At 63.4% G+C, this 26,861-nt stretch overlaps 1 protein-coding gene across 1 annotated transcript in view; it reads left to right on the top strand.

Moving 5' to 3' along the window:
* CCDC187 (coiled-coil domain containing 187) overlaps positions 1-25,458 on the top strand; it is a 40,652-nt gene extending 15,194 nt beyond the window's left edge. Inside the window, exons 8-24 of the mRNA XM_045881905.2 lie at positions 203-297; positions 1,934-2,478; positions 2,870-2,957; positions 5,900-6,015; positions 10,586-10,650; positions 10,898-11,051; positions 12,034-12,175; positions 12,290-12,381; positions 14,891-14,976; positions 15,646-15,773; positions 16,713-16,800; positions 18,025-18,171; positions 19,043-19,179; positions 21,633-21,784; positions 22,153-22,286; positions 22,622-22,733; positions 23,699-25,458. Coding sequence (XP_045737861.1) covers positions 203-297; positions 1,934-2,478; positions 2,870-2,957; positions 5,900-6,015; positions 10,586-10,650; positions 10,898-11,051; positions 12,034-12,175; positions 12,290-12,381; positions 14,891-14,976; positions 15,646-15,773; positions 16,713-16,800; positions 18,025-18,171; positions 19,043-19,179; positions 21,633-21,784; positions 22,153-22,286; positions 22,622-22,733; positions 23,699-25,458 — 4,041 coding nt within the window. The remainder of the gene's footprint in view (positions 1-202; positions 298-1,933; positions 2,479-2,869; positions 2,958-5,899; positions 6,016-10,585; positions 10,651-10,897; positions 11,052-12,033; positions 12,176-12,289; positions 12,382-14,890; positions 14,977-15,645; positions 15,774-16,712; positions 16,801-18,024; positions 18,172-19,042; positions 19,180-21,632; positions 21,785-22,152; positions 22,287-22,621; positions 22,734-23,698) is intronic.
* Positions 25,459-26,861: the final 1,403 nt, after the last annotated feature.

The raw sequence follows: 26,861 nt of genomic DNA, 5'->3' as shown, positions 1-26,861 counted from the left end.
AGCTCCTGGCAGCCCCAGATGCCTGCCTCCCCGGGGCTGGTGGAGGAGGGACCCACTGCCTCTGCCCCAGCCCTAGAGAGGGGGCCCCCATGGGGTCCAGCCTGAGCCCCTCTAGAGGGCAGGGCTAGTCCTGGGGCTAAGAGAGCCGTCTCGGGGTCTTCCGGCCGGGACGGAGGTCTCACTGTGCTCTCCTCTGCTTTAGGGCCTGGAAGCTCCTGGGAGCCTGGGGTCGCCTGTGTTGGAGTGGAGCAAGGTGACCTCCGGCATGGTGCTGGGGGACCAGGAGGCCCCGGGCAGGTGGGTAGGCCGGCGGGGGCTGCCGTTGCTAGGTGGGGCTCCCTCTGCCCAGAGCGGGTGATCACGGGGGGCGCCGCTTCCCACAGCACATTTACAGTGCTCGATGCAGGGGCATCGAGCCATCCCCCGCTCTGCTCACAGAACATTTCAGCACCCCAGAAGCAAACCCCATACCCTTCAGCAGCTCCCCAGCAGCCCGCCTGCGTTCTGCCTCCGCAGAGGCATCTGCGGGGACTGTTCCCATGAGTGGAGTCCCGCAGATGTGGCCGTTGGGGTCTGGCTTCTTCCTTGGGGTGTGTTCCCCGGGTTCATCCTTGCTGCAGTGGCTGTCAGGTCTTCCTTCCTTCTTCACGGCCAAATAAGACTCCACAGTGTCACACTGTGGGGTACGACACCCCACACGCTGTGTCCATCGGCCGGCTGGTGGACATCTGGGCCACCCCCTCTGGGCTGCAGTGAATGAATGGTTTGAATACCCACCTCGTGTGACGGACGTGGGAGTGGATTCGCCGGGCACCTCTACAGGGGAAGTTTGCGTTTCACTTTTGGGGAGCTGTCAGGTGGTTTTCCCACCGGCTGCATCATTTTGCATCCCCCCGCCCAGCAACGGAGGAGGATGCCGGCCTCTCCGTGCTCTGCCAACACTCCTTTTCTGTTTTGTTCTCTTTTGTTTTCGTTGTTTTCACGATTATGTATTTTATTTTTTTGAAGATTGTATTTGTTTATTTGACCGAGAGAGACAGAGAGAGCATAAGCAGGGGGCAGGGGCAGAGGCAGAGGGAGAAGCAGGCTCCCCGCCGAGCAGGGAGCCCGACGCGGGGCTCGATCGCAGGACCCCGAGACCACGACCTGAGCCGAAGACAGACGCTTCACTGGCTGAGCCACCCAGGCATCCCTCTCCCTCCACATTTTAAAGACATTGTAGGGAAGTACACATAACATGGATTGACCATCTTCACTGCTTTTAAGTGCCAGTCCGTGCGTTCACACTGCTGTGCACCGTACCCTCTGTCCGTCCCCAGCACGTGGTCATCTTCTCACACTGGACTTTGTCCTGTTAAACCTCCTTCCCATCCCCCCGCCCCCACTCCTGCTCCCCATGTGTGTGGATCTGACTCCTCTCGGGCCTCCTGGGAGTCCATCGTTGGGGACTGGTCCCTCATTCTCAGGTTCATCCACGTTGTGGCCAGTGTCAGAATTCCTTCCTTTTTATGGAAAAGTGGTGTTTTTGTTGTTGCTGAGTTGTAGGTGTTCCTCATACGTCTGGGCATTGACCCTTATGAGATCTGGGGTTTGCCATCATGTCCCCCCTCCTGGAGGCCACCTTCTCTGTTGACTGTGTCCTTCCATGCACACAAGTTGTGCATCTTGAAATACTTTGGTTGAGCTCTTTTTTTCTCTTGTCGCCCAGGCTCTTGGTGTTAAACCCCAGAACTCGGTCTTTCTCAGGCCGTGTGTGGTCCCTGTTGCATGCATAGAGGCCCGTAGCCACCCCTCCGGCCAGAGACAGTCACTGTAAATGGACGCGCTCCTTCAAAGAAGCTGCGCTAGGCTCACCCCTGCACACACGTGTTTTGAACACGCAGCAGAGGACGCATGTGCCGGACCTGACCCCCTCTGCCCTCTCTCCCTGCAGCTTCTGCCTGTGTTTGAACAGAGCCTTGAATCGCACTGAGACTCTAGAGGTGGACGGCCCCCAGGACGTCTGGGATGGTGCCCCCATGCGGAAGCTCCAGGACCTGACCAGCCGGCCCCCGCGCCCAGGCGTGTGCATCTACCTGGACCCCGAGGAGAGCGAGCACCTGGGCACACCGGGGCCCCTGCACTTCCGCCACAAGGAGGCCCGGCTACAGGCGCTGGAGACCATGGCCAACGTCCTGAAGCAACGGATTGACATCCTCACAGCCAAGCTGCACAGGTCGGAGGCACCGGACACTCTCGGGGACCCGGTCTCAGACCTGTCGCTCTCACGCCCCAGCACCGTGCCCACAGCCCCGGTCTGCTCTGGAGGCCTGGTGCCCAACAGGAGCAGAGGGGCCCCCTGGGACTGGGCAGACTTGCCGGCCAGGACACTGGTCCCTCCTACCTGCTTCCTGGATGGCGGGACTCTGCCGTGGAGCCCCGACTGGGAGCGGCGACAGAGCGTCAGCCCAAGAGGCCACTACGACAGCAAGCCCCGAGGTAGGGCTGGGGCCCGGGCCGCGAGCGACCACCGGCCCCGCCAGTGGCCAAGGGGACCCCTGCCCCCGAGGGGCAGGGTTCGGCTTCTTCTCCCTAAAGGGGAGATAATGAGGACGATACCAAGGCAGGTGTCCAGGCTGCCTGAGGGGACGTTGGTGACCGTCCTGGCAGAGCCTGGTCATGCGCTAAATCTTCCATCAGCTGTAGACCTTGTCAGCACCCTGGCCCTGGCGAGGGGAGGGGTGAGGCCCTCCCACAGAGGGGCGAGAAAGTGGACACGGCCCACCAGGCCCCTCTTGCCGTGGGGGCTGGGGGTGCCCCCCTCCGTCCCCACCCCCACCCGCCAGGGGTTCCTCCCCTCCTGCCAACTCCTGGGGTCCATCTCTCCAAGGTTTCATTGAGGACGGGCGTTTGGAGCTGGATAACAGGCTGGCAAGAAACACGGCTTCCTTCCAGGCCCTCGGCCCCTTCATCGGGCGGTGAGCCCCCGCGCCCCCCACACCCCCCGCGCCCCGGCCAGGCCACGAGCCAGCGGCAATGCACAGCCGGTGCCCAGGGGTCTGGGTCTGACACAGCTGCTGACCCGACCGCGAGAAGCCCCACGACCTGGGTCAGGGCCTGCCGGCTCAGGCGCCGGCCACACGGTGGCTCAGAGACTCCACTCCGGCTGGGCTGTGGGCAGTGGGCCCCTGACCCAAGGTCCCCGCTGATGGGGGGGCAGCCCCCAAATGCGCCCCTCCCCACACTCCTCTGCACGGCCTCCCGGCCCCAGCTGGACACTGTCTGCCACACTTGCCTGTGTGATCGGCGGGTCCTCCCCCCAGGTCCTGTGTCCCGTGTCTAGGTGCTCAGGACCACCCCTCCACAGACCCTGCACCTTCTCGTGGCTTTCCTCCCCAGCACGGCCTGAGGCCTTTGGGGGCCCCTTCATGCAGGCCCTTTGAGTCCAGTTGGTGGAACAGAAGGATGGCTGCCAGCAGGGGGCAGCATTGGGCTGGACTGCTGGTTCTCCACCCCCTGTGTCCCAGACCCGGAGAGGCCAGGGAGGGGAGACTCCCCAGAGGTTGACCCGGTGCCCAGGCTCCAGGTGGACACCCCACATCTGCGCGTCCCCCTGCTGGACGGCGGGCAGGGCCTCGCAGGCCCAGCAGCTCACACCGCCGGGCATTCCTGCCCAGGGGACCCCACACCCGGGCGCTGCGTCTTCCTGGCGCCCCCGGCTCTGACCAGGCTGTGCAGAGTCGCGCCCTGGACGACCCAGCAGCCTTGCTGTGCAGGGATCAGCACCCAGGGGCTTTGCGGGCCCCTCTGTGTCCAGAAAAGCTGCCTGGCCTGTCCCTTCCAAAACAGCAGTTGCTGCTCCCCGCTCGCAGCTCTGTGCCCCTCATCTAGCTTGTGGCCCTCCCTCCGCTGCCCCAAGCTGGTGCCCCCCAAGTTCTCCAGACCCAGGGCCTGGCCCGTCCTGATGCCTCTCAGGCCAGTTTCTGAGTTGGGGTGGGACCATGCCCCACACTGTCCATTCCCTGCTGGGACCGTGGGGCTCCGTCTGGTTGGGGACCCAGCCTGTCCCCAGCACAGCACGGTGAGGATGCCGGCTCCGCCCTCCAAGGGCCCAGCCTCTTGGGAAGGAAGGGTGGGCGAGGGCACGCCCCCGCGGGATTCCTGCCCCCACCCGCGGGCCCTCCTGCACCTTGGGCAGTGCCATCAGCGTTCTGTGAGATGTGTTCTCATTCCCATTTTACAGACAGGAACACTGAGGCTCAGAGAAGCACAGTGACATGTCAGGATCACATAGCTCGTGGGAGGTTCTTCCTTCCCGGCATTTTCTAGTCTGGTGCTCTCAGACTGTGCCCTGAGAACTCGTTAGACATGCAGAGTCCCCAGCCCACCCCGGTCCCCCTGGACCTAGTCCACGAGGCCAGTCCTTGGGATCGTTTGAGAACTAATGCCCTGGGAAGTCTAGGCCCGAGGTCCACAGGGCCCGCGGGCCCCTGCCTGTCCACGGACAAAGCTGGATGGGCAGCCAGCCACGCTCATCCTTCACGCGAGGGGGTGGCAGTCCTGCTCACACGGCAGAGTCGAGTCGTGTCCACAGTGGCAGAGGCTGGGTGGCCTGCAAAGCCCACATGTTTGCCGTGTGTCCCTTTATGGGACGTGTTTGCCGATCCTGGCTTATTGAGCAATGGCTGTGAGGGCATTCCCTTCAAGGAGAGCCGCTGAGTGCCCCTGCAGCGACCTGGTCTCTCCTGTCCCCTCCCGTCCCCTGATGGTCACGCACTCCCGCAGCAGCCCCCGCCCCATCCCGGGGTCTACCTGGATTCAGCCCCCAGCCCGTCCACTGCCTCCCCAGGGCTGCTCCCTCTTTCCAGGACCCTCTTCCCAGCCGTCTCCCCTGCAAGGCCAGGGGCTGCAGGGGCGGGGGCCGGGCGGTCACGTAGCAGGTGCTCCGCAAACACCTGGGGTGGCTGGAGGAGGGCCATGCCCCCCGTTCAGTCTCCACGGCCCGCGGGTGTGTCCTTAGTCACTCAGGCAGTCCTGAGTCGCTGTGCGCCAGGGGGACAAACGTGATGTGAGGCAGAGCTGTGTGACTGCAGACACAGGCGCCCCGTTCATACGGTCGTGTCCCGGGCGGGGCTCTCCTGGCCTACCGCTGTCTCGGGAAAGGCCCAGCCTGACGCCTTCCTCCCAGTCCTGCCAGTGACATGTGCTGGCCAGCCTCAGGGCAGGGGTTTAGGGTGGCCTGAGCGGGGACAGGCCTCCGAGTCCAGCTGGCCGGCTGTGACCCCTGCGTCCTCGGGCACCTGGCCGGCTCAGGCTCCGTCTGTGGGACGGGGCAGCGTTTCGGGCCATGAGCAGGTGGCGGTGAGGGTTAGGGCTGGTATGTCTCCATTCTGGGCCTGGTGGGCAGTGCCCCTTAGCAGATGGTAGAGGGAACGACAGAGATGAAGAACATGCTCTGTGCCCCTCATTCCCAGAGTGGCCGTTTTCCCCTGAAGGGCCTGGCGCGGGAGCAGACCCAGAGCAGGCCTGGGCTCCCAGGCAAGGGGCATTCTGGTCCCAGTGCAGTGGTGGTGGAAGCCAAGGCTCAGCCGTCTGAGCTCCCGAGGGCTGCTGGTCCCCGGGGTCCCAGTGCAGAGCCCATGCTACCGCTCACAGATGACGCCCCCCCAAGCTGGGGGACACTGCTGGTGTTGGCATCCGTGGGTGCCACCTGCTCACTGCTGCCCTCCTGGTCCTCTGGTCACAGGCCCATCCCCCTTAGGCCTCTGGTCCTTGGCTTCAGCCCGAGCCCTGGTGGGTCTGAGAGCTGCGTGTTCAGGCTGAGGGAAGCTGGGTCACCACCCCCAAGCCCTGCAGCTGCCTCAGACTGCATGAATATTCCTGCCCGACTCTGCTCACATGTGTGTTTGTGTGCCCCTAGCTCAGTCGGGGTGCCGGCCATGTTGGACCCCACCTGCGGCTCCCTGCAGCTGGAGGAGATGCCGTCGGCCAGAGGGGCGGCGGGCTTGGTCACGCCCTGGACCGCGCGAGGCTGCGGTAAGGGCGAGCCTGCGGATGGGCCCTGGGCTGGCTGGCCGGGTGGCCGGGGAGGTCCGCTGGGGACCCCCTCCACTGCCTGATGCTCCCGCGCGGTCCTGCGGGTGTAGAGAGATCCTTTTCTATGTGGAGAGCGTCCATGCATCAGTATTAAAGTTTTTTGGAGGCTTTCGGGACCCAGCCGCTTGCTATGTGCTCTTGCCATGCCTCTGTTGTGACTGATACTTGGTCCAGTGGGGGCCATTGGCGGCCCTGCTCCCGGACCTCTTCCTCGAGCACCCGCGGGCCCAGGCTTCTGCCTTTCCTTTTGCTTCTGAAGGGTTTTGTCCTGGGTTTCAGATGAGGAGACTTGCTCAGGACCACAGGGCTGGTGCAGAGCGGGGGGTGCAGGGGTGCGTGGGGCGGTGCCCTGCCTGGTGCGCTGAGGGGATGGGTGGGCTGTGGGGGTGCTCCACTCAGGGAGGGGCAGCTGGAGGGTCCTGGCACAGCGGCTGGGGATGTGTGTAGAAGGCGGCCCCCTGGGGGTGGGGGTGGGGTTCTGTGCCATCCTCATCCTGTGACCAGTCTCTCCCACCTCCCCTGCCTCGTGCTCTGGGGGACTCTCCAGCCTGTGGTGGGGGCTGCTGGGGAGCCTCACACCTGGCCCCGCGTCTCCCCATCTCCCGAGGCACCAGGAGCCTTAGCAGCCTGCTAATTCATTTATTTGCTCCTCTTCCTGCTCTTACAACTTATATCCACTGAGCACCTGCTGCGCCTGGTGCCCGAGATCAGGCCCAGCCCTGGAGGCACCTGCTTTTAGTGGGGGAGGCAACAGAAGATGCTCAAGGCAGGGCACACAGCATGTCAGGTTCCGAGCGATAAGTGACAAGGATTCATGACCAGCTTCCGGGTAGAGGTTTCCACCGTGTTTCCAGTCCCAGAAAGTGTGGCCCAGAGAGGGGCAGTGGGAGGCCCAGGGGCACCCAGGGATGAGCCGGGATTAGGGCTTGGATGCAGTTGCCAGCACTCGGTCCATCCCCTGCTGCCCTTCTGGAAGGCTGGCTGAGCTGGGGGATGGCTGGCTGCTGTGAGGGTCAAGAGTGAGTCCTAGTCGCTTGGGGGTGGCTGCCTCCTGGCCAGGATCCTGCAAAGGGGGTCAGGCTCTGGCCTTCCCTCCAGAGTGGGCAGCCCTCTCTTTAGTCCTCGGCCCCATTGACCATGCCTGCAGGGCCGAGCAGCCGGAGTGGCTCCTTGCTCTTGGGAGGGACGTCCACGGTGGGGGCCCCGGCACCAGAGGCCCCCCTGAGAGGCTCCGGCAGGAGTGAGCGCTGCCGTCCCTGCAGTGAGGTTGGGGTGAAGACCCCGGAGGCACTGGCTTCAGTGGCTTCAGGGAACAGTGGAGATGGCCCCCCCGTCCATCACCTCCACACCTGGGGTCCTGGCTCCCAGGAACCGGGGCACAGATTTATGTTCCCGAAAGCTGGGAGAACACAGGTGGCCCCCGCCTCTCGACTGTCGAATGGGGTGACGTGAAGCTCGGAGTTGAGGCAGAAGGCACGTGTCTCTGAGGACAGCCACTGCGGGGCTCTCAACTTTTACTGCTGCTGGTTAGCAGTGCCCCGTCCCTCCGGCCCTCCTGGGATGCCCGGCGCACGTGCCCCCCCCCCACTTGCACTCCCTGCGTGGTGTCTGCCCATGTGGGGGGTCGACATCTGCGGGGGGCAGGCAGCCCTGCCTGGAGCCCACGGGGAGGGGCATGAGAGCGGAGCTAGGGCAGAGAAGGGGACCCTCTCTGCATCCCAAGGGGAAAACCATCAGTCACTGGTTGGAAGGACAAAATAGCTGCATTGTGGACTCCCACAACCAGGGGTGAGCTTCCTCATGGACTCATTCAGGGGGGCGGTGGTCAGTGGGTCGCCTGGGCTCCAGGGCAAGGACAGGCCCTCCTGCAGAGCTGCCCCTCCCCGCAGGCCCCTCTCAGCTGGGCGAGGGGCTGGGCAGAGTTAGAGGGGGCTCCATGCCACCTGCTGTGGGGCCTCGGGGTCCTGAGGGCTCCCACCCCACACTGGCCATGCCTTCCAGAGAAAGGAGACAGGGCAGAGCTGTCCCAGTCCCCTGCCCCGTGCCATGTCCATGAATAGCCCTCCGGGAGCCTCGGAGTCTGGTCTAGGAGGAGCTGTTGGCCAGGGGACCCGGCAGCTTCCACAGGCTGAACCTGAGCCTTCCGGAAAAACCTGCTCCTCTCCCTGGCTCGGCCTCCAGGCTGTCTCTCCAGGAGGGCGGGACCAGGATGGACAACGGGGTGGAGGCTCACCCCAGCTTCTTGGTCCCTCCTGTGTCCCTCCTTACACTGTCAGTGGGGCAGGGCCTATCTCTGTGCTGAAATTCTCTGGCAGGATCTCTTTACCCTGAGGCTGCAGGCAGCCCCCAGGACCCATTTGAAATCTGAGCTGCCCCCGCCTAGAGTGGCTGAGAGCAGGATCTCAGGTAGCCAGAGACCAAGCAACGAGCACACCCAGAGTGTGTGTGCTGGGCTTTCATCTGACACCTCCTCCAGGAAGCCTCCCAGATAACACTTGGTCTGGGCCGGGTCCTGCCGCTTACCCGGTCGTAGCTTGCTCTGTGGGCCGTGAGCACCTGAGGGTCTGGCTCTCACTGCAGTTCCAGCCGCGGCCCACCATGTGCGTGTGCCTGGGAAATGTTTGCCAAGAGTGAGTGAGCCAGCTGCTCGACCCATGGAAAGCCGGGCCATTCTGCTCTGGAGGAGAAGCACTCCTGAGCGTCCTGAGTGCCGGGGCCAGGGACTGTGTGCACACGTGGGTCTCGCCGGTCTCAGCGACCTGGGGGGGTCCCATCCTCATGCCCCTGCTTATGGAGGAGCCTGGTGTTCAAAGAGACACCATCACCTTGAGCCAATCGGTGGCAGAACAGGGGTTTGGACCCAGTTTTTCCTGCTGGGGGCAGCGCTGTCCAGTAGACAAACGTCTAGACCAGCATCACTCGATAGTACTTACTTTCGAGACCATGTTGTCTGGTGGGACCTTCTGGAAGGAGGGGAATGTTCTAGATTCTGGGCTATCCAGTATGGTAGCCGTCAGCCACGGTGGCTGTCGAGCCAGGGAAACGGGGCCAGCAGGACTGAAGGGGGGCGTGTTAGGTTTAGTTCCTTTTCATTTAATGTCAGTGGTGCTCGTGGTGGCCGGCGGTCAGGCCAGACAGGGAGACTTTAGCTCCGGGCTGGGGGCCCTCCCACCCAGGGCGCGGTGTCCTGTCAGCTCCTTCCAGCTTCAGGCCCTGATTCCCCGAGCTCAGCCTCATAACTGAGAACACGCTTGTCGTGACACACCCGCCTCGGGGACAGCTCAGAGCTCAGGGCCACGGAGCCCGTGTCTCCATGGTGACCGTCTGGGGTGCTGACGTGTGGGGCCAGAGATGATGAGGAACACCCCTCCCCCAGCCTTCGAGCCTCCCGGGTGCCCGCAGGACGGTCCGTGGGCGCTCAGGCTGGCAGGGCCTGGGGGGTCCTGGGCATCTTCTCTGGCTCCAGCTTCTCTCCGCGGCCACAAAACAAAAGCAGAGGAGGATGTTTCCTTCTTGAGGGAACTTCAGCTCAGAAGAGACACTTCAAGCCATTCTCCCCAGTGGGTCTCCATTCCCCGTGGAGGCGGGACGGAAGGGCTGCCCCACGCTCAGCACACGTCAGGTGGCCGGAGCCCCTGCTTCTCCCCCCGCCTTGGTGCTTCAGAGTTTTCTCAGTGCTGCGCAAATGCCCTGGGGCTGGTTTCGCTGAGGTCCACAGCCGCTCCCGCTGGAGCCGTGGAAAGCCGGCCACTCTGCTCTGGACGAGGAGCACCATCCAGGGGACGGCATTCTCCCTGCACACTGGCCAGTCACGACGGTCATACAAGAGCCACCAGGAGGGCACCAGCCCCAGGAGGGAGCCCACACGCCCTCCTCTGCCCACCCCTACCAGGCCCAGGCCCAGAAGATGGGAGGCGGGCCAAGGAGGGTGCAGCCAGCCACCCCTCCAACCATGGAGGCAGCCGCAGAGGGGCCCAGAGCACCAATGGTGTGCAGAGCCCGAGCTGACCCCTCCACTGCCCTGGGGGACTCCCTGACCCTGGCGGGGAGGCTGAGTTTTCCGTGCTCATTCTCTGGAGCGGCCCCAGAAATCCCAGGGACGCCTGGGGGCCTGCCCAGCTGTGACCGTGACTCCATGGCAGCAGCTGCCGTCCGTCCATCCCGCATGTGCTCGGGCTTCTCACCGCCAGTGGGGGCGGGGGGGGCACCTCGTTTTCCCACTGAGGCTCTGAAGGGCTAGTGATTTGTTCCAGGTCACCCGGGGAGGTCTGTCTGCTTGGCTCCCGATGTCTCTGCAGACTCGGGCATCGCTCCCGGGGGAGTGTGGCCGAGGGTCAGGCAGCACGAACCCCGAGCTGAGGTGGAGCAGTCCCAGCAGCCAGCTGCCTCCCCCTGCCGTAGGCTGCACCCGTCCGCCCTCCCTGGATGCCGTGCTGGGAGTCGGGCGCCTGCCCTCCTGCAGGCCGAGGGCTGAGGCCGCTCAGCTGCCCCTTCTCTGTGGCTCCTGCAGGTCAGCGCTCCAGGCACCTTGCCAACGTCCCCTGGAAGTCCCCAAGCTTTCTCAAGTCCCTGCAGGTGTGTCCTGCCCCCATCCTATCGGGCTGATGACAGCTGTGTCCCCGGTAGGCCTGCCTGGCTGGGGTGAGCGGGGAGCAGCCCTCGCCCCCCAGAGGCTGAGCAGAGAGGCCTGAGTGGGGGGCTTTGGGGGCATCCCTCCGAGAAGTGGGGCACCACCTGCCCTCTGGGGCTCAGGGCTTTTGGGAGCCATGGGGCAGCCGTGTGGGCCCCCTCAGGAATCCTGAGGCTTGGGCCGTCCCTGCAGCTGAACCAGGAGAAACAGGAACGGGTGCTGACCCTTCTGCGGCAGCAGGCAGAGCTGGAGGTCTGGGAGACGCAGAAGGCCCTGGACCAGCTGCTCTTCAAACACCAACTGGAGGTCAGCCGGCCCATCCTGAGGGCCCGAGGGCTCTTCCCAGGCATGCCCCACTCCCGGCCAAGGGGCGGTGCCACCCCGTCTGCCCACCCGAGCCCGGGGCCCTCCTGGGTGGATTTGGCTCTCTGGCTGCGTGGGGGCCACGTGCCTTTGTGGAAGGTCAAGTTGGGGAGGTTGCAGAGGACACAGTGCCACCTGAACCGTGGGCCCTGCCGGAGCCTGGAAGAGGACAGCATGGCTGCCTGCCAGAGGCCAGCTCAGCGGGCCACACACAGACGCTCAGTTTAAAGCAGAAGCAGGACGTTTTGGCCCACTACTAACCTGGGGGCACCTGGCTGAGGGGACAGATGACCGCCTGAGCCTGTGTCCCGGTGCGTCGGCACCTGAGTCTTGGGCCCTCTGTTGGAGCTCACGAGCTGATGTGTGCAGGGCGCTCAACAGCCCTGGCAGGTCTGCCAGGAGGGGCAGGGGCCCCACATCTCCGAACCACCTCTGCCCAGCCCCCTGCGCTCGCTGTTCTGGGGAATACAGATGGCACCTGGCCCTGCGGCCGGCATCTGGGATCTGGTTGGATGTGGTCAACCTTCTCTGTGTCTTCGGTTGGGGGACTTTGGGAGGTACTCACAGTACATTGGGGAGGCATTGCCAGGAGGGTGCCCCAGCCCGGGGAGCATGTGCACATACAGGTACACACATGCGCCTGTGTGTGCGGGCAGCACGCACACCCGCCCAGGTTCCAGCTCTCCCCTGCCCCTCCTCGTTCCCAGCGTCACACCCGCTGAGTGCTTGTAGCTGCCGCAGCTGGGGTGCAGGGCTGTGGCTCCCGCCGTCTGATCCCCCAAGTCTGGGGTGCTCCAGCCCCGGCCTTGCTCTGCGTCTGCTCGGCACCTGCCGCCCTCCCCCACGCTGCCACATCCAACCCGGTCTGGGGGGCAGGGGGTCCGTGAGCCCCATGTGGAGGATGGACAAAGGAGGCCTCTGAGGTTGGGGCCTCCACGACACACCCCACCTTCCTATTCTTGCAGCATCTTATGGAGAAACCCTCCACCCAGGCCGGGCCAGAACCGGCTTCGGCTTCGGCTTCAGCTTCGGAGCGGCCACGGGTGTGTGGAGTCCTGGAGCCGACAACCTCTCTGGACACCGCGACCGCCAGACCCAGGTGGGGCCGCAGGTGGGGCTGGCCACAGCCTCCCAACATAGCCGCGGGCGGGCCGGCCGCCTTGGACAGGCGCGGGCGGCTGGGGCTGCTGGGGCTGTGTCTCCAGCACTCTCCCCCCACAGATCACAGCCAGCCCTGGGCAGAGACGCTGCCACACCCTCCCAGGGTGCCCAGGAAGGACAGCAGAGTCAGGAGGACAAGTCAGCTTCTGCAGGTGAGAGTCCTCAAAACCACGCACACGGCAGGCGTCCGACCCCGCGCCTGGGGCAGGCAGAGGGGCCCGGCTTTCAGCCACATGCCTCCCCTCCTCCTGCGGACAGGCTCTCCCGGTGCTTCTCCTTCCCTTTCCCGGGCTTTGTGTTCTTGCCGTCGGCATCTACCTTACACGGTTCAGGAACTCCACGAGTCTCCTTTACTGTTGGAAACACTCTGTCCCCTCTGAAGGTGTCTGCACAGCTCCATTTCCCATGCTCGATCTCGTTGGTGTAAACCCGATTCTGTCTCTGGCTTCACTGTCCTTCTGCCTGAAGGATCTCCGTTAGCATTTCTGGTGGTGCCGGTCACACATTCTCTGAGCTTTTGTAAAGCCTAAGGACAAACTCATTTCATCTTTGTTTTTGAAATATCCTTTGCTGAACGTAGAACTCCAGGTGGATGTTTTTCCTTCCAGTTGACACGCTGCCTGGCCTTCTGGCTTGCCCTGTTTGCGACGAGAAACCTGGGGTCACTCTTCTCCCACGCAGGAGGCGCTTTTTATCTCTGGCCGCTTTTCCCGCTTTCTCTTCATTACTGCTTTGGAGCTATTGGATATGACGGGTTTTGGTGTAGCTTCTCTTTCTGTCTCTTGTGCTCGGGGTGTGTTGTGAACCTTGTACCTGCGGGTGCATCGTATTCGTCGTGTTGGGGAATGTCCGGCCACCATGTCTTCTGTGTCCTCACCTTGCCTCCACTCGCCTGGACGTTTGTCCACCTTCAGTTCTTTCTGTGTGTTTCTTTTTTTCTTCCGTGTTTCCTTTTGGAGAATTCCTACTGCCGTGCCTTCAAGTTCATTACTCCTCTCCTCTGCGGTGTCCGATTTGTCACTAATCCCACTCAGCATCTTTTTCTTCTCAAGCATTTGGGTTTTCATCTCTAAAAGTTCCATTTGGACACTTTTTTATATCATCCCTGATTCTACTTAACTTAGTAAACATAGGGAATATAGTTATAAAAGCTTTTAAAGTCCTTCTCTGGCTCATTCTACTATCTGGGTCGGTTTCACTGATTGATTACTCTCGTTATAGGTCATGCTTTCTTGCTTCTTCACATGCCTGCTGGACGCTTTGAACTTTACCTTGTTGGGTGCTATATTTATGTGCTCCCACAAACAGTTGTGAGCTTTGTTCTGGAACACAGTTACTTGGATGCAGCTGGATCCTTCCAGGTGTTGCTTTGATAATTGCCAGGTGGCTATGAAGCAGGGCTCAGTCTGGGACCAAGGCAGGAGCTTCTGTGGACTCTGCCCTAAGACCCATGGATCATGAGGTTTTCCAGCCTGGCTAGTGGAGACAGGTGCAACTCTGGGCCTTCTGCTCCTTCCTGATGCTTCTCTCCCCAGCACGGGTAGCTTCCTCACATGGTTCCCACAGAAGGCTTGTGGGGGACACTCCAAATCTCCAGGTTCTCCCTGTGTGGCTCTCTCCTTTCTGGTCCTTCTTCCATGAGTTTTAGCTGCCTGGGTCTCTCTAGACTCCCAGCTCCATCTCCTCTCTTCGAGGGGTCTGCAAGGCTCTGCCTCAGTTTCCCCTCCCTGCACCGCAGCCTAGGAAACATTCTCAAGGCAGTAAGCTGTGACAATCAGGGGTCTCACCTGTTTTCTGTCTCTCAGGGATCACTGTGCTATATTGCCTGATGTCCAGTGTCTGGAAAATTGTTCCTTCGTATGTGTGTGTGAACATTTATATATGTATACATGTGTATATGTGTCATTTTTTTAAAAGATTTTATTTATTTATTTGAGAGAGAGAATGAGAAGAGAGAGCACATGAGAGGGGGGAGGGTCAGAAGGAGAAGCAGACTCCCTGCTGAGCAGGAAGCCCGATGCGGGACTCGATCCTGAGACTCCAGGATCATGACCTGAGCCGAAGGCAGTCGCTTAACCAACTGAGCCACCCAGGCACCCATATACGTGTCATTTTTTTGTTTTGTTGCATTTTAAAGTTATTTTTAGTGGGACAATAAATCCACAATCCAATCCCTTTTACTCTCTTGGTGGGAAGCACAAGTCCTCAAATGAACTTTTTAAAACTATAGAGTCCTTTTTCCATCCCACCCAGCACTGAAGGACAGCTAGCAGTGCTCAGTGGCAAGAGAGCTGCTCATGCCCGGAATTTGGGCTCTGCTGTCACCCCACCTGCTTGGTGCTAGACCTCAGATGGGTCACTCTCTGTCTCTGGGCCTCAGTCTCTCCTTCTGTGGAAGTGAAGCAGCAGAACTAAGTCATCCCCGAGGCCCCTGTACCCTGGGTCTTGTCCTGTATATGATCAGGGGGTTCATACACAACCTTGCATCGGGACAAAGGAGATGGTGAAATTCCCCTGGTGTGGCTTTGTGAAGATCTGGTGTGAAGCTGTGTATGTGGGGGGTATTAAATACCCCAGACATCCTACCTTGAGAGGCCCTCCTGGAGAAAAGGCCCCTGGAACCCCCACATGACCCAACCACCAACTGCTTTCTGTCCTCAGAGCCCCCGCAGGAAGTGGGACCAGACCAAGCTCCCTCCCAGCTGCCCCTGGCCAGGCTCTACCCTCGGGTCCACCCCACCCGCCAGGTACAGGGAGAGGTGCCCTGGGGAGGGGGGTCCAGGGGAGGCACTGGCAGCATGTTTCAGACCCAAATCCTCCAGCTGCCTGCCTGGGCCATCAGGGGCTGAGTGCTGAGGCCCACGTCTCCTAGAGCCTGCACCCAGGGCGTCTCTGCTGCAGATTCTGGGCTGCGGGAGGCACTCCCTGCCACAGGCATCACCCACCCTTCCCACTGACATCTGCCCAAGCCCCTTCCTCATGCCTGGGGCGGTAGGTGAGAGCAGGCATTTCAACAAAGTTCTTCAGGCAGGCTGGCCCCCACCTTTCAGGCTGCACATTTCAGGGCAGGCAGCCATCTTTCCCCAACCCTCTTGGGCACAAACAAGTGCTCAGCCTGGATCAGGGCTGGGCATGAGACCAAGACAAGCAGGACCCCGCCCTGCCCTTGGGAGCTCACAGTTGGGAGGGGGGTACTCCGCCTCAAGAAAGGAGACACTACGGGGTGGGGGGGAATGAGTGAGGCGGGGCAGTCCAGGAGGGCTTCTTGGAGGCGGCGGCCACCCCTGGGCTGGGCACCGCTCCCACCCAGCGAGCTGGTCCAGGAGTGGCCTGCTCGATGTGCCCCGCCCCAGCGGAGCCTGGCGGGGCCCTGGAGCGCCGACGCCGCCGGAGCCCCGGGCCACTTCACGCTCCAGATGCTGGAGCTGAGCCTGCGGGAGGAGGAGCTGCGCGCGCAGCACCAGACTGCGCTGCTGCGCCTGCGCGAGAAAGCGCTGGAGGAGAAGATGTGCGCCGAGCTGGCCTGGTTGGAGCAGCAGCGAGCGTGAGCGCACGCGCGGTTCCGCCCCCGCTCGGGCCCCGCCTCCCGCCTCCCGGCCCCGCCCCCTGTTCGGGCCCCGCCCCCGAGCCCCGGGCCGGACCGCGTTGCGGGGAACGGACTGTACCGATCCCGGTAGTGATGGGTATTTGCGGGAAGTTAGCTAAGGCAGTGAAGCCCCAAGAACAAATACGTACTTACTGAAACCACCCGCAGTGCCGCCTCTCCCGGGGAAGCCCGCCTGTTTAGCAGCCTTGTTGAGGGAGACACGCTTATGGCTGCTGACCCGCATTGGGAGTTCACCCAAGTGCTGTTCTCTAGCCTGAGTTTCACCCTGGGTCAGGAAAAGCTTCCCGCGCGCCCCTGCCCGCCACAACTCGCAGGGTGTCCCGCTCGGGCTGGCCGCCCAGCTCCTGTAGCCGGCCCGGGCTGGGCCCCCCAGCCGCCTCCCGCTCTGCGTCCTTACACTGAACAGGCGGAGAGACTCCCCTTAAAGTAAATGCCTGCGAGCGGGCGGGCTGTGTCCGTGACATGCATTTTGATGCACTGATTTTGATGCATGGAGAGCTTCCTGATGGTCCCTCACTGGCTTCCAAAAAGTATACCCCAGCGAAGGTCCTCCCGACAGTTGGAGAGCATGCCAGGCTGTGCGTGTGCGGTTCCATGGTGCCCCCCCCCCAAGGACCCTCTGGGTGGGCTGGGGCTCCAGAGTGCAAGGCGCTGCCCTCCCTCGGTCTGTCAGGCCCGAAAGTGGTCATGAAGAGTAGGTGGGAAGAGTGACAGCCCGGGCCGGGCCTCCAGGCCCCCCGGGTTCCCCCAGCCTGTCCCGGCTGTGAGCGGGGGCTGTCCCAGGTCCACATGACTGGCCGGGGCTGGCCGTGTCTGCGGTTTTCCACACCCACCTGTGGATGCCAGGTGAGCAGTGGGTCCTGCCTCCTCCCTCAGGTGTCTGGGCAGCAAGGGGAGCCCCACGGTGCCGGCAGCCTTGGTGGAGAGGCAGCTGCAGGCCCTCAGCAGCCTTGAGCAGGAGCAGGTAAGGGCCAGCACAGCCCCGAGGGGTGGGCAGGTGACCAGCACCGAGTTGGTCCTGCCGCGCTCCTGACTGGTGTGTGAGCATTCTGCACCACACCATGATAATTCCCCAGCCGTCACCACCCTCCCAGGGGGCTCAGGACCCCGTGGTGCAAGGGGAGCATCCGGTGGCCAGAGGGGGCAGCGTGGCCTGGATGCCGTGTGGCCCTGCCGTCCTGCCCCCGTGGCCTCCTGGAGCCTCGCCAACGGGAGAATGACAGCATTGTCTGCTGCAGGGGCTGCAGGAGCGTCAGCGCGGCCGGCACTGGCCAGGGGGGGTGTGCACGACCACAGAGGGGCTCACTAGGTGCTCCGAGCCCAGTGTCCAGGGGCCGCTGTGTGGTGGGACCCATGTTAGCCCCCTTTATGCAGATGAAGAAACTGAGGCTCAGTGTAGGGGGCTTGCCTTGTTCAGGGACCCGCAGAGGGGCAGTGAGGGGTGGGGCTGGGTTGACAGAAACCCTCCCTCCAGACGGCCTGTATGGGCCAAGGAGGTGGGGTGGGGGATTTGGGGATTCCAGGCAGAGGGGCCAACGGGAGCAGACCCAGACAGAAAAATGGGGTGACAGCATGGCCGTGAGCTGTGAAGGGGGCTGAGAAGGGGCTCCAGTTATCACATGGCAATGAAGTGGTGAACCAGGTGGTCTGAGCCCCTGACCCCTGGGGCTTGAGCAGGGGGCCCAGCTCTGCCCAGCCTTAGTTTCCTCTTCTGACCTATAAAGGCTGCCCCCTCCCGGGGTGGGTGTGCAAAGACCCGAGCATGTGCTCCGGACCAGGTGGCTCTGCCAAGGGGTGTGCCTTCAGAGACAAAGCAGGGACCAGAGGACACCTGTGGACAGTTTAATGAAGGGACGAGTCCAGGGGGTGGGGGCAGTGCCCAGAGCCTGGAGAGAAGGAGGGCTGAGTGGGGGAGGGCAGAGGTGCAGCCAGCCTGCCCCAATCCAGCCCTGGGGGCCCAGGGAACAACACCCTACCTTCCCTCCCGCCTCCTGCTAAGCCTCCTGTTGGCCAAACCCATGGGGGGCGAACTTGCTGGAGCAGGATGAGAAGGGCACCTGGAGGGGCTCAGGGAAGGCCCCGCAGGAGCTGGGCTGCCCCCTCAGACACCCCTTTTTCCCGCTCATCACGTGGGTGTCTCTTTGTGTGGGGTTGGGGGTTTGGCTGACGCCTCCTCTGTCTGGTTCAGAGAGAAATCCGATGCCTGCGGAACACTCACCTGTTCTCCCACAAGGAGAGGAAGCTGCTCCTACAGCATCAGAGGGACATCCTCTGCCTGCAGACGGCCCTGGCGCACCTGCAGCAGGAGCTCGAGGCCCGAACCAGGCCGCCTCAGGTGGGCGCGCTCCCCAGGCTGGAGGCTTGTCACCTGTCCCCTGGCTGCTCCGTGGGACAGTGCAGGACCCCCGTCAATATGCCTGCGACCCACAGCGGGGAAGGCCTGGGGAGAGATGCAGCGGGAGGACAGGAGGGGCGGCCACCTCCTGCGGGGGCCAAGGAGGTTTCCTGGATACCGCAGCCCTCGTCAGGCTCTGGAAGGGGAGCCAGACCCCCCATGGTAGGGGAAGCCACCCTTCCAGGCCCGGGGGTGGAGGTGAGAAGCCCAGTGGAGGGGGGGGGTTAGACTAGAGCTGGGGATGGGGCCAGGGCTGGTGGCGGCTGAGGCAAGAAGGAAGGGTGGCCTGGGCTCCTAGGGGGGCAGCCCCTTGGGGAACCCCAAGCAGCAGGGGTGTCCTTGCTCCAAATCCCCATCCCCACCAGCTGTCCCATGGACGAGGCTGTGTGGACACGGAGCGGGGCAGCCGTCCCCAGCCTGCACGTCTCTTCTGTCGAGATGGGGATGTTGATGGCCTCACCTGGTGGGGTGAGGATGGAATGAACTGGGTTCTATGGGTTAGCAGTCACACTGCGGGATGAGCAGCCGGGTGGTGTGCGCCCTGCCCCAGGCCGACCTGCAGGACAGGTGACAGCCTCGGGCAAGGAATCCCCAGCCCTGGGCCTTATGTCTGCACCTGTCTGGGGGTGATTAGCACAGGATGCAGGGCTGCTGGGAGGGTAGAACCACCTGTTTGAGCTGCTGAGAACACCTGCTTCAGTACCACACACTGGGCGACCAGCGGCCTCGCCACGTGAAGCCTGCCCCCTGCTTTGCCTGAGAGCAGGTGAGACAGGTGTGTGTCACACGGCTCCCTTGTGCTATTTCTCAGAGGTCTGGCCCCGAAGTCAAGCCTGCTCAGACGGAGGGGCCGGCACAGGGCTCCTCGTGCCCCTCGACACCACCTGGGCCTGGCAGCCCCACCAGCCCCAACCTCTGGAGAAGCCCTGAGAGCCCAGGCGCCCAACAGTGAGTTGTCACCGGCAGTCCTGGCCCCATGCTCACCATTAAAAGCCTTTCCCGTGCTGAGTGGCCCCTGTGCTCATGGCTGCCGGGCCCTGCACCTCTCAGCCCTGCTGAGGGGAGGGCGGCCCTGGGGACCCCGAGGGGGCCCTGCTCCCGCTGGCTGGCCCATGGGGATGTGGGCAGAGGCCAGAGCGGCCCTGGCCCAGCGGGAGGAGCACAGCGCTGGTTCGTTCCTAGCGGGGCTGCTGGCTATGGTGTGGCCCTGGGGTGCCCTCCCTTCCTGAGCCCGCTTCCTCATCTGTGAAACGGAGACAGGGCTGCCACCATCCCCGGGCTATGCAGGGAGCAGTGAGACAAAGCAAGTAGACGGGCCTTGCTCGGGGGCAGTGTGGCCCCCCCAGCTGCCAGGAGCCCCTCCAAGGCCGGCGTGGGGCTGTCCTGCCCGCTGAGGCGGCTGAGCCTTCTCTCACAGGCTGGCCACGTGGCCGCTGGCTTCGTTCTGCAGCAAAAGGGCCTCTCCTGGCCGACGAGAGGGGCCCTGCCCAGGCTGAGTCACCGAGGGGGCGGCGGGGGCGACCGATGCCCAGTGCCACCTGACACGGAGCCCTGCTGTGCGGGAGAGGGAGCTACTTTTCCCATCAGGAGTGTTGTCCATCCCTACACTGGGAATGCCTCCTTCCCTTCTGTCTTAAATAAAATGGCCCCAGGGCTGTGGGCCCACCAGGCAGACTAATCACAGCAGTCTGGGGGTGAGGACGCAGGAGGCAGCCCCCACGCCGGGAGGGGCTCATCGTCCCCCGCCAGGAGCGGCCTTCACAGGGACCCCGGCCTGCCTGTGGGAGCCCCGGCGCCTCCGGCAGCCCTCTTCCCACGTGGCGGGACCTTTTGTAGGCCTCCACTGCACAAGGGGGTCATGGCCCACTCAGCTGCCCAGCCATGAGCCCCACTTGGCTTCCCTGTGAGAGCCCATCTCAAATCAGTCTCAGCATGGACTGATCTACCCTTCACGTTGCTATGGATTGCCAGGCCCGGGGATCTCTGAAGAGGCTTCCAGGCTGACTGCACCCTCCCTGTAGCCGGGATCGTTGGGAAGGCTGTGTGGGCGGGGCCGTGAGCGCAGGCGGGGGGCAGGCCTGGGCCCCCGTGGGAGCCAGCCGTCCTCCTAGGGGGCGAGGCCTCCTTTGCTTTTCTCATCACACCAGTGAGGCAATAGTCACTGTTGGAGGGTCAGGGAACAGAGAAGCTGGGTACAAAGAAGGAAAAATTTCGGATTTTATAACCACTCTCTCCCTCACTGAGAGAGATGTTTGACTTTTTGCTGGAGGTCACGCCACGCAGAGAACAGAGGTACTTCATTCTTTTGCTCCGACAAGGGGAGCTCAGCAGAGCTCGGAGTGGGTCAGGGCCCAGGTGCATCCTTGAGCTAGTGCCCGTGGGCCACTCCCCTCACTCAGCGCCCCCCAGGGCTCCTGGCCTGAGACCCTGGGTGTGGGGAGGGGGTGGGAGGGACGATGAGCCTTTTAACGGGCAAGGGGGCTCCCGTTCCGGGTTATTTAGCCTGTCCTACTCCCGAGGCGGCACTGAGGGGTGGGTGATGGGCTTAGGTGCAGCAGCCCCCTTGCTCTGTCCTCTGCGTCCTTGCTCCTGGGGCCAGGCAGGGGCCTGTGTCTGGGACACCCCGGTGTGGACAGCTGCCTCCCAGGCCTTGCCCCAGAGTCAGAGCTCCAGCCCCTGAGTTGTCTCCTCCTTCAAAAAGGCTCAAGATTACAGGCACTAGGGATGGCCCTATGACCCCACTCCCTGTTCACACTCCCGATGTGGGTGTGACCGCCTCGGGGGAGACGCTCGGGGCCACCCTGGCGGGGCAGCCTGCTGTGCCCAGTTGTAGTGAACAGAAGCAAAGCAAGCCAGAGAGTGGTGGCCGTGTCCCAGCAGGCCTCCGCACCACACTGACCTTCAGTCCAGGGGTCTGCCTTGCCCCCCAGCTGCCTCCTTGAGGCTGTGATGATGGGGGAGGGGGGTTCTTGATGCCGGTCTGTGTGCCCAGAGCATGGCAGTGGGTCTGGGCGTGTGGCATCCAGGCCTCCGACCTGCTGGGCATCCCAGAGCTCAGGTCTGTCCAGTGGCCGGTCTCCATGCAGAAATCTTGACAGAACACCCTGTGCTGGAGGACAGACACCTCCCTCCCGCCCCAGCCCTGTGCCCTGTCAGCCCCCAGCAATGGCCCCATCTGGGGGCAATGGCCCCCACTTGGGAAGATGCCTGGTGGGCAGGGCCCGGGCCCTGTTTTCCCTCCCCCGCGCACTGCCCCCTCGGCCACCGTCCACAGCTGTGCCCTGGACGCATGCTGTCCCCCTCGGGGAGTGTCCGGTCAGGGCTCATCACCCGGGGAGGGCACAGCCCGGACAGACGGTCACAGGCCCTCTGCACTCACTGCCTTGCAGCCTTCCCACCAGGCAGGAGGACGGGACCCCGCCCCAGGCCACTTCAGCCACAGATAGTCCCCAGCTGCTTCCAAGGCGGGTGTGTGGAGAGGACACGCCTGTGGCCCGCAGCTGGCCTGACGCTGGGGGCCGGCTGGCGGAGAGCCAGAGCCCCGTGAGCCAAGGTAACCAGGCAAGGCAGCCGAGGACCAACGGTCATCCTGTCAGTGGGCCCAGCCACTTGGGGCAGCACCGGGTTGAGGTCAGAAAGGCCTGCATCCTGGCGAGCCTCGCCCGAGCAGTGCGACCGGGCCATCCCCCACCTCTCCCTCCATGTCTGGGTTCAGTGGGCCTGTCTGGGCAGTGTGGGTGGTCCGGCGAGGGGTGCTCCTCCCTGTCCTCAGTCTCCCCCTCTCTCTACGGGGGCCAGTTCAGGTGGTGGGCCCGTTTCCCGAGGCTGAGTGTTTCACGTGGCTTCAGAATTCCTGGACACTGTGCCGTCCACGTCCTGCGGCCCGTGCCCGTCAATGCTCACGGTCCCTTTGCCTCACAGGAGACCCCCAGCCCAACCCCCAGCCCTTGTCCTCGGAGGAGAAGACCCGGCCTCTGATGGAAAGCCGTGCACAGAAACTCCAGGACCGGCACTCCCTGGGCAGAGGGGGTCCCTGCAGCCCCCCGGAAGCCAGCGTGAGTCGAGGCTTGGCCCTGCACCCTCTGCAGGCAGAGTGGAGGCCTGGCCTTGCTTTGTTGGGTTCTACCATGTGGCTTTGGATGGGGGTGTCACCCTTTCCACCAGATGAGGGTTTGGTTGGGATGGGGCCTGTTTGGCCCTTCCCAGGTGGATTCGTCCATTGAAGGGTCTTTGGAGTCCACAGGGGGCGGGTAATCTGGTAAAAGGGGGTCTCCAGGGCCATCTTTAAGGGGATGGTCTTTGTTCCTTACTGGAGTCACAGGAGCACAGCAGCTTTATCCACGGACCAACGCCACAACCCGGCTGTGGTCTTCCAACACATTTCCAGCAGGTGGCTGAAGGCAGCATGAGCCCAGCAGGGTCGGAATTGGGGCTGGATTTTGCCAACAGCCCCAGGGAAGAGGTCCAGCAGATGGAAAGCTGGCCGTCAGGGGAACAGAGGTGTGAGGTTTGGAGAGCTGCCTGGGCCGGCGGGACCCTTGGGCAGGAGTCAGGGCTCTGGGACATGGAGATGCCTGTCCTCTCCCGGAGAGATCCTCACTCCCTCCTGGCGCCCCTTGTCCTGGCCTGGGCCCCCTGTGCACCCCTAGCCCTCCCCATGCCCTCCTGAGTCTGACTCCCTCTGTGGAAACAAAGATGTCACCTGGTGAATCGGCCCAAGACCCAGGGGTGGGGGCAGCAGGAGGGGCCCTTCCAGGGCCTCTGAGCCTCCAAGCCTCTCAGATGGCAACACCCCCAGAGACCTGATCCAGCAGGGACTGAGGCCAGAACCCCTAAACACAGGGCCCCTTGCCCCCACCCGGGGAGTCCTGTGCTCTGGCGGTCCCTCCCTAGTGGGGCAGATGCCTGGCAGGCCGGTTGTCAAGCTTATGAGGTAGTTGAAGGCCCTGCAGAGGCCCTGAGCTGTGAGAAGGAGGCTGGGGGGATGGGGCCCTCTCCAGGGAGCCCCCAGGACATGCCCACAAATATGCCTGCAGGATAGAGAGCTGTTGGCAGGAGGACCCCTGCGACCCCTTCTCTCGGCCGGAAGCCGCCCCGCCGACCGCTGCTCCAGGTGATCCCCCCCACCCCCCGCAAAGGCCCCGCCTTGCACAAGGAACAGCAAATCCTCACTTAAGGGTCATCCAAGACTGGCTCCTCAGTCAGGGCCAGCCTCTCAGTCTCTGCAGGCAGCGGCAGCTCTGAGGCTGGACATGTCCAGACGTGATTCCCTTCCGTGTGGTGCTGGGTGTGGTCGGGGGCTCAGCCGCGCTGACGCTGTGGGCATTTCTTCCGCCTGTCTGGGCTTTTCTGGTTTGGGGCCCCTGGCTTAGGGGCCGTGGGGTGCGGGCTGCCGCTTGGCCCTCGCCGCAGGGGTGACAGAGTGTGAGGACTGTGGGCCTCACCCCCAAACCCCCTCTCTCTGCAGCTCCCGCGCCACCCAGCCCACGTGCGGGCAGCCCCCTGGAGCTGGGCCCCGAGTCTGAGTCTGAGTCCGCTCCCCGGAGCTGCTTGGGGTCCCGTGCCTCCTCCTCTGTGAGCGGGCCATCCTGCCGCTCTCTTCAGGGGTTTCAGAAGGTGTCTGCCACTCTGGTACAGCTTTCCCTGTCAGACTGGGAAGCTGGGGACCCTCCCGACTCCCCCGACGCAGACCCTGGCTGGTCTGGGGAGTTCTCTCCTCAGGACTCCTGGGGGCTCCACCACGGCGGGGGGCAGGTGGCCCGGGAGAGGGTGGAGGGCAGCGGGGCCGGTCCCCGGCGCGGCTCCCCCGTGGACGCAGGAGGCCCAGAGCCAGGCGGAGGCCCCCAGCAGGCAGGCTGGCTGCTGCCTCTCCCGGATGCCCCCTCTTCGAGGTCAGGGTCAGAGCTGTCAGAGGCGTCCAGCGAGCTCTGGGACGAGGAGAACCTGCTGGAGCCAGGCACTGGTGCTGAGCCAGCCTCGGGGCGCTCCTCCCCTGCGGGAGGCTCATCCCACCTGGAAAGTGGCGGGGCGCCCTGCTCTGCACCTCCTTCCTTGGGCCTTGGGGAGGGGCAGGAAGCTTCTGGAACCAGTGGGAGCCTGATCAGTGGATTAAATACAGGAAGAGCCAAACAGGTGTCACGGGAGGCTGCCTGCATGGCACTCCCATCCAAATCTTCCTCCAGTGACTTAGACCTGCCCCTTTCCTCTCCCTCGGGGTCCTTGGCATCCGAAGCGGTGGATTTTGGTGGAGGAGGAGACACTGGGCCTCTGCAGGCCTCAGATGGCTGCCCACAGGGGCCCGGGGACGCTGACCTGAGACTATCCAATGACGGGAAACCCCAACAGGCCTGGTCTGAGCCTGAAGTCCCCGTGAACCTGCGGGCTCCTCCTAGGGACGCTGGCGATCTGGTAGCCCGGACGCCCGAGGGCTGGGCGCCTGGGTGTAGGGGGAGGGGAGACTCCCTGGAAGCCTGCTCCACCCTGGCCAATGGGGTCTTGCCTGAGATCCTGTCCCCCGTGGACGACGTGCTGTCCTACGGCAGTGCCGACCTTCCATCCTCCACCCACAGGGACGCCAGCCTCCCTCCTCTGCCTCCTACCCTCCCAGCAGAGAGGGAGGCCAACGCCACCAGCCTCCACTCAGAAGACTTCCCTCCCCCACCTGAAGATGCCCTGTCTCCTGGGGGCTCGCTGGGCTCCCCCGGGGAGGACGCCTCCATCAAAACTGGGGAGTTGCCCTCCTTGTCTGAGGAGGGCCTGCCTGAGCCGCTGTCCCCGGGGCCCCAGGAATCAGGGCTCTGCCTGGAGGTGGGCAGACAGGGTGGAAGCCTTAGGGACAAATTGGGTGAATCGTGTTGTGATGGGGGAGCCCAGGCTGTGGGCAGCCAGTGGTCTGAGCCAGCTCGCTGGCTAGGGTCCCCCTTGTGTGGGGGGGCAGGTGATGCCGTGGCGGGGCTCCCAAGGCTGCCAGTGCAGCCCCCAAGCCCATCCAGAGTGGCCTCCGAGGCCGGGGAGGGTCTGCCAGTGTTGTTGGCGGCTGGAGGTACGGGGCCGTCTGGCACCGGGCAGGGCGACCCGGCTCCTGCTTTGGGCGCAGGCCGCTGGGTGGACGCACCCGGCATGGAGAGAGCTGAGGTGGTGGATTTGGTCTCCAGCCAGCTCACCAGAAGGATCCTGTGCGACTCGCTGGCTGTGCTCTCGGAGATGGCCCAGCCGGTGGCCCGCTAATGGAAGACCTGGCGTGTCCCCGAGGCTGACCCGGCATGTCCCCGAGACAGATGAGACTCCTGAGGAGACAGTGCAGGGCCTGTGGTGACACACAGACCCGTGACATTGCCGTGTCATTGTGCCTGCATGTGCTGGCACATGTGGGAGGCTCCGGAAGCCTGGACCCCCGAGGGCAGAACCGCCATTCAGAATAGCCACCTGCCGCTGGCCGTGAGGGTGGTCACCCGACGGTAGGCCGAGGACCAGGCGCTGGCATGACGTCAACTGCAGTGGGCTCTGCATTCTTCTGGATGTTGGGTCCACTGCTTCCAGAAGGCACCTGAAAGGGCCCCTGTTCCACAGAGTTCAAGAGGCAGGAAGGTGAAGGGTTATGTGGGAAGTGTCTGGAGGCCGGCTGGCCCAGGATGGATGTGGAAGTCACGGATTTGAGAGAGAACAGTCTGGAGCAGCTGGGAGGGGAGCAGCTCCCAGGCTGAACCGGGCGCCAGGCTGCGAGACCACCTGCCAGGACGGAGAGCCATCCGGAAAGGCCAGGGGAGAGAGCGCGGTTCTGGGGACGTGGGAGAGCCCGGGGTGGAGGTGGGCGGGGGGCACATCTGCACTCACACCCCCAGCTCTGCTGGTTTCTGACACCCAGGCCTGCGTGTGGGGCAGCCCACCTGTGCAGATTAGAGGAGCGGCCTGCTCAAGGGCCAAAGCTCACCGGCCAAGCCTCGGCCTGTCCTCTGGCTGTAGGTGGGCCGAGGCCTCCCTGAGCACTCAGGACACCTTCTGGAAGACACCAGAGCCCCTTCCCTGGTGGCCGTCAGTGTTGGATGAGCCCTCGGGGACACAGGTGGTCTTCAGGGGTGTTGGCAGGGTGCTGATCCGTCAGGACTTGGCTCCTCCCATCCAGGGCCTCAGGCTTCCCCAGCTTTAAGAGAGGAACTCAGCCGCTTGACTGCATTTATGGACCCCTGGGAAGACCCAGATTTTTGCGACTTGCAGGTTAGGTGGGAGATGTCTCCAAAGCTGGCCTGGCAGAGCCCCGAGGTCGGCCTGCACCCTCCACCTTCTAGCTCTGGAGAGGGGCCTCCTCCAGGCAGCCCTCCATCAGGCCCCAGCTCTGGGGCAGCCGCGCGTCCAGGCTGGCTGCTGGCCAGACCCACCCTTGTCACACGCTGGCTCATCCTGGCTCAGGGCTCGGGGAGGCACGGGCTAAGACACTTCACACTGCCTTCGCCCAGGAGAGGCTTAGATGGGGGGTGGGGGGAGGTGTTCCGCTCTGTAGACACAGTTTCCAAACAGCTTCTGAGCTACAGCTCTCTTATTGATTTCCTTCTAGTTTTCTGAACAAATTAGTCTGTAATTTTTTATTTTTCTCTATTTATTGCTGACCCTTTTGGATTTACGAGGCCGTGTGA

The sequence above is a fragment of the Mirounga angustirostris genome, unplaced genomic scaffold, assembly GCF_029215605.1.
Source record: "Mirounga angustirostris isolate CCGP_5_RB_7025 unplaced genomic scaffold, mMirAng1.0.hap1 SCAF_15, whole genome shotgun sequence".
Lineage (NCBI taxonomy): Eukaryota > Metazoa > Chordata > Mammalia > Carnivora > Phocidae > Mirounga > Mirounga angustirostris.
Note: the sequence above shows the minus strand (reverse complement) of the source record. Positions and strands in the feature narration are given on the sequence as shown.